Source organism: Salvelinus fontinalis, chromosome 24 (genome assembly GCF_029448725.1).
Source record: "Salvelinus fontinalis isolate EN_2023a chromosome 24, ASM2944872v1, whole genome shotgun sequence".
NCBI lineage: Eukaryota > Metazoa > Chordata > Actinopteri > Salmoniformes > Salmonidae > Salvelinus > Salvelinus fontinalis.
In genome coordinates, this window is record NC_074688.1 from 41,543,663 (window position 1) to 41,550,115 (window position 6,453).

Here is a 6,453-nt window from a genome sequence, read left to right on the forward strand (position 1 = left end):
TCAGCTAAATCAGATTATTCCAGGCCATTAGCCATTAAGTAATATGGAAGAATCAGCCATGACACTGGATAGCGTGTGTGTGTTTTAAAATGATATCCAAGAGAGTGTATGTCAGTGTTTTATTTGACTGTGTTAGGTGTAAAAGTGTTAAGGGCAGCTGGACATTGGGTTACTGTGTGGTTCACCATTAGAAAGAGGGGTAGGGGAGTAACAAAGATATTTGGAAACTGTCAATGTTCTCTCCACCCCCATCGTCTGTGTGTGTGTTCGTAGGTGTCTGTGCGTGTGATGAAGTGATTGTTAAAGCAATTGGTGAATTACTGTGTTGCTATGCAGAACATGTTACTGTACGGTATGCGTGTGAGACAGAGCAGTGTGTGTGGGGGGTTAATTGTACCCTGGTCTAAGATAAGCTCTTCTCCGGTGTCAGATCTGAATAGACCAGAGAAACTGCCTGCTGGACACACAAACACAAGCCTCACTCTCACGAAGTGGTTGCCAGGAGACTCCAGGCTTTGAGAGGCATAATAAAATCAAAGAGTGTGTTTGTGGGAGGGGGGGGGCTTTCTTTGCCACTATTATGCCTACTGTTGGCAGTTAACTCTTTGGCAGTGTCTGTGTTACGGTACTGGAGGAGTCTTAGTGTTGGATGCCCCGGTGCTTATTTCAACCATGTACTATACTTCAACCTAGTGGTGTGAGGGGAAAACGTATACTGGCAAGGTTATAAAGGGAATAGGGGATCAATTTAAAACCAATGCTACATGAAAGACTTGTCTGTAGTGCCTTACGTAGTGGTGTGAAAGCACCTCTGAAGACCTCTGGACCACTTAAGGACACCTGGGAGAGGAGACCCGGACATGCACACAGGTTGGTGTGAGCAGAGAACCGTCTGACTGAGCTGCTATGTTTGAAAAGTAGCTGTATGTATGTGTATTGTATGTACTGTATATGTAATGTATGTGTATTGTTGCATGTATGTGTATTGTTGCATGTATGTGTATTGTATGTATAGATGGTATATTTTGGCATTCTTACTATTATGGTGCAGGTCAGGGTTGTGCTCAATTCAGAATTTAATTGAGAATGCCTCGTAAATTTCAATTCATGAATTTTGAGTAGTAAACAGGATACAGAATTGCAATTTGAATTGAAGGAAATATACTGGATATATATATATATACAGATAAAAATGCAACCATTTCAAAGATTTTACTGAGTTACAGTTCATATAAGGAAATCAATCAATTGAAATAAATAAGTTAGGCCCTAATCTATGGATTTCACATGACTGGGCTGGGGTGCAGCCATGGCCCACCCAATCAGAATGATTCTTTCCGCACAATAGGGCTTTAATACAGACAGAAATACTCCTCAGGAACCCAACCTCACCTCAGACGATTGTGCAGGTGAAGAAGCCGGATGTGGACGTCCTGGGCTGGCGTGGTTACACGTGGTCGGTTGGACGTCCTGGGCTGGCGTGGTTACACGTGGTCGGTTGGACGTCCTGGGCTGGCGTGGTTACACGTGGTCGGTTGGACGTCCTGGGCTGGCGTGGTTACACGTGGTCGGTTGGACGTCCTGGGCTGGCGTGGTTACACGTGGTCGGTTGGACGTCCTGGGCTGGCGTGGTTACACGTGGTCGGTTGGACGTCCTGGGCTGGCGTGGTTACACGTGGTCTGTGGTTGTGAGGCCGGTTGGACGTACTGCCAAAGTCTCTAAAATGACTTTGAAGGCAGCTTATTGTAGAGAAAGGAACATTTAATTATCTTGCAACAGCTCTGGTGGACATTACTGCAGTCAGCATGGCAATTGTACTCTCATCTGTGGCATTTTAAAGTGGCCTTTTCTTGTCCCCAGCACAAGCTGCATGTTTCTTGTCCCCAACACTTTACATGTTGCGTTTATATTTTTGTTCAGTGTAGAATTGAATTCAGTGAAATTCAATGAAATTACAGTAAATGCCACTGCTATTCTATATTAGGTGTTGTCTATACAAATATTCATTTTGTACATAAAACATCAAATATATTATATACATGCAAATAAATAATTGTTGTTCAGTATGGGAGAAAACAAAAATACATTTCCCAGAATGCATTAGTTTAACCCTCAAGTTGACCCTAAAGCCTTCCAAAAGAAGTCAAACAAATGAAATTGTTGGTTGAAATATTAGTGGCTTTTCTAAGAACTAAGGTTAAAAGAGAATATGAATGTTGTTTTCTCAGAAAAGTGATGTATTCTTTGGTATCAGGAAGTGTGTCCTGTCAGATTCAATTAAACTCTCATGTCAATTAAATTTGACTTCCTGTTACTCAAATTCAAATTCTACATCCTGTGGTATGTGGCAAATTCAATTCGAATTTCAACTCATGAGTTGAATGAGAGTCAATTCCAAAATTCATAATTGACCACAACCCTGGTTCAAGTAGACTGAAATGCTGGAATGATCACCACACTACTACTGAAGTGACACTGCCACACAGTAGGTTTTCATTTATTCACAGGTTTGAAGGCCCATTGTAATCAACAATGTGATTTTTCTATATATCCACACTATGAGGTTGGAATAATATTGTGAAATTGTAAAAATGATGATAATGTCCTTTTTAGTCTAAGAGCTGTTTGAAAACAACGCCTGAAATGTCAGCCTGTTTTGGTGGGATGGAGTTCTGGCCTGCCCGGTGACATCACCAGGTGGTAAATTAGTTAATAGACCAATAAGAAACGTCTACCATTAACAGCTAGTTTTCAGTTTTACCCCCCCACCCCCACCCCCCTTCAGACCATTCCCAGACAATACTTGCACATTTTTTGCATGAGAAATAGCTCTTTGCTAAGAAGATATTTTTGTTTCTTTTTTGACAATTTGAATTGAAAACAATCATGGTAAGGTACGTAATTGTTACCCAGAAATGTTTTGACATTGAGATAAAAATGTTTGCGTTGGACCTCTAAGCTCAGCAGGGGTTGAACCATTGTTTTTCTCTACCTCTCAAACTTCATCATTCTGCTGCCATGACAACACTGAGCCGTATATATAGACTGTTATACTGTAGAGTGAGTATGATTGGCTTAGAGCAGATTGCTTTGTCGAGTAGCTCGTAGAGATATGAGTGATTTATACGGTACTTGACACTGTATCTATGCAATCACAAATACACAATCCTTCCAATAGCTGTCTGTGCTTTCCTCCTTGCACACACCCCTGTCTGGAACCTTTATATGATTGACAGCTAGCTGTTACCCTGTCTGAGTGGAAACCACGGAGACCAAGATGGAGGCGGGACTACTGGAGAGCAGGCTGAGTATGGAGGACTATGAGAAATTGCAGAGCCTCTTTCTGGTGAGTGGGTATGGGTACGGGAATGACACAGTAGACATACAGCCCCCACCCCGCCCCCCCCCCATGTTGATCTGTGATGACCTCTGTTGTAGGGTGACAGTGAAGCAGGCGTGTCCTTCTCCAGGGCAGAGTTTATAGAACAAGCTTGGTCTGCAGTGAGACGTGGCTCCAGGGAGGAGTACGGCCTCCTATTCGACAGTGTTGTCGTCACTCAGGAGCAGCGTAGCCTGCTATTGGACAGTGCTGACGAGCGAGGGGAGAGGAGAGTAGACTGGGAGAGGTTGACTTCCTTCCTGCTGTTAGGGCTGTCAGAAAAAGAGGAAAATGAACGGGCTGCCACCGTGCCTCGCTGGCAGCCTCCACGAACTCTGACCCCTCCACACCGTGACCCTGTCCAACAGGTAACACGAAGCTCCAGCCTATCAACTCACAATGCTGTAATGGTGCTAATAATTCATCATGAAACAATGGAATAATGAAATAATAGCTTATAAGCTGCATATAAGCATTTAATGGTATTCTCCATCGGTGGTTGTGTATACACTTATCTGTTGATATCTCTATGGTTACCCCAGGTGGTGTACCTGCGTAGCTCAAGCCGGTACCTGTCGGTGAGTAAGGGGGCCACGCTGGGGGTGTGGGCGGGGGAAGACTTTGCCCTACTTCAAACACATCGCCTCCACAACGACTCTGTCAGGCCCAAAGATCTCTGGGTAACAGCTATGGTGGTGCTGCACAACGTACACAAGGTCCAGTCCAACTCAGCCAATCAATTAATCAATCAGTCAGTCAATCAATGAGAAGACCTGCCACTATCCCTATCATCCCATCCTCTTCTCTCTCTCTCAGATAGCTGTGTCGTTCACCAGTAAGGAGCTGTGTTTCTATGACTTGCTGTCCAAGCAGCAGTTTAGCTGCCAGTATAAAGTCCAGGGTCTGAAATATGCCCCTCTCAGTCTGGACTACTGGTGTCACCCCACTTACCCTGCCCAGGCTGTACTCACCATGGGAGACACGGGGGGACAGGTGAGAGGGGAGGGGGAAGATGGGGACAGGTGAGAGGGGAGGGGGAAGATGGGGACAGGTGAGAGGGGAGGGGGAGAGACAGGGGAACAGGTGAGAGGGGAGGGGGAGAGACAGGTGGGAGGGGAGGGGGATAGACAGAGGACAGGTGGGAGGGGGAGAGACAGGGGAACAGGTGAGAGGGGAGGGGGAGAGACAGGTGGGAGGGGAGGGGGAGAGACAGAGGACAGGTGGGAGGGGGAGGGACAGGTGAGAGGGAAGGGGGAGAAACAGGTGAGAGGGGAGGGGGAGAGACGGGGACAGGTGAGAGGGGAGGGGAGAGACAGGGGGACAGGTGAGAGGGGAGGGGGAGAGACAGGTGGGAGTGGGAGGGGGAGAGACAGGGGGACAGGTGGGAGGGGGAGAGACAGGTGGGACAGGTGAGAGGGGAGGGGGAGAGACAGAGGACAGGTGGGAGGGGGAGAGACAGGTGGGACAGGTGAGAGGGAAGGGGGAGAAACAGGTGAGAGGGGAGGGGAGAGACAGGGGGACAGGTGAGAGGGGAGGGGAGAGACAGGGGGACAGGTGAGAGGGGAGGGGAGAGACAGGGGGAGAGGGGAGGGGGAGAGACGGGGACAGGTGAGAGGGGAGGGGGAGAGACAGGGGGACAGGTGGGAGGGGAGGGGGAGAGACAGAGGACAGGTGGGAGGGGAGGGGGAGAGACAGAGGACAGGTGGGAGGGGGAGAGACAGATGGACAGTGGAGTGGGAGTGGGAGGGGGACAGGTGAGAGGGGAGGGGGAGAGACGGGGAAAGGTGCGATACAGGGAGAAAAAAAGGGGGACAGGTGAGAGGGAAGGGGGAGAAACATGTGAGAGGGGAGGGGAGAGACAGGTGGGACAGGTGAGAGGGAAGGGGGAGAGACAGGTGGGACAGGTGAGAGGGAAGGGGGAGAGACAGGTGGGACAGGTGAGAGGGGAAGGGGAGAGACAGGTGGGACAGGTGAGAGGGAAGGGGGAGAGACAGGTGAGAGGGGAAGGGGAGAGACACAGGGGGACAGGTGAGAGGGAATGGGGAGAGACAGGTGAGAGGGGAAGGGGAGAGACAGGTGGGACAGGTGAGAGGGAATGGGGAGAGACAGGTGGGACAGGTGAGAGGGAAGGGGGAGAAACAGGTGAGAGGGGAAGGGGAGAGACAGGTGAGAGGGGAAGGGGAGAGACACAGGGGGACAGGTGAGAGGGGAGGGGGAGGCAAATTAATGATTGGGGTCACTACGGTCCAGGTAATAGGTTGGTATAGTTTTTTGTTAATAACCTCTTGCTTGTGTTTTTTTGTGTGTGTGTGTGTTTTGTCGTCTTCCCAGGTCAGTGCCATATGCTTCAGGTCAGCTCAGATCTCCCTGTTTGAGAGGCCCAGTCCAGGGGTGGAGACAGACTCTGCTGACATCATCAAGTGGAAGGAGCTAGTTGAAGGTCGCCATCGCTGCTGCTACACACTGAGACACCGAGCTCACGGACACGCCTGGGTACGCAGAGGTGAGCTCTGTCCCCAGAATACATCTCATCCTTAGTCCTTCTGACCTGAGTGGCTTTGTACTGTTGGTGGGTGTAAATAACCATCAAACAACATGTCCACACCAACACATCCCCTCTTACAAACAACATGTCCACACCAACACATCCCCTCTTACAAACAACATGTCCACACCAACACATCCCCTCTTACAAACAAGATGTCCACACCAACACATCCCCTCTTACAAACAACATGTCCACACCAACACATCCCCTCTTACAAACAACATGTCCATACCAACACATCCCCTCTGACAAACAACATGTCCATACCAACACATCCCCTCTTACAAACAACATGTCCACACCAACACATCCCCTCTTACAAACAACATGTCCACACCAACACATCCCCTCTTACAAACAACATGTCCATACCAACACATCCCCTCTTACAAACAACATGTCCACACCAACACATCCCCTCTTACAAACAACATGTCCATACCAACACATCCCCTCTTACAAACAACATGTCCACACCAACACATCCCCTCTTACAAACAACATGTCCACACCAACACATCCCCT

At 48.5% G+C, this 6,453-nt stretch overlaps 1 protein-coding gene across 1 annotated transcript in view; it reads left to right on the forward strand.

The window, feature by feature from the left end:
* Positions 1-3,257: 3,257 nt before the first annotated feature.
* LOC129822452 (WD repeat-containing protein 49-like) overlaps positions 3,258-6,453 on the forward strand; it is a gene marked incomplete at its 5' end in the record, with an annotated part of 64,222 nt that continues 61,026 nt past the window's right edge. Inside the window, 5 exons of the mRNA XM_055880742.1 lie at positions 3,258-3,347; positions 3,440-3,748; positions 3,923-4,096; positions 4,197-4,373; positions 5,712-5,883. Of these exons, the coding sequence (XP_055736717.1) occupies positions 3,258-3,347; positions 3,440-3,748; positions 3,923-4,096; positions 4,197-4,373; positions 5,712-5,883 (922 nt within the window). The remainder of the gene's footprint in view (positions 3,348-3,439; positions 3,749-3,922; positions 4,097-4,196; positions 4,374-5,711; positions 5,884-6,453) is intronic.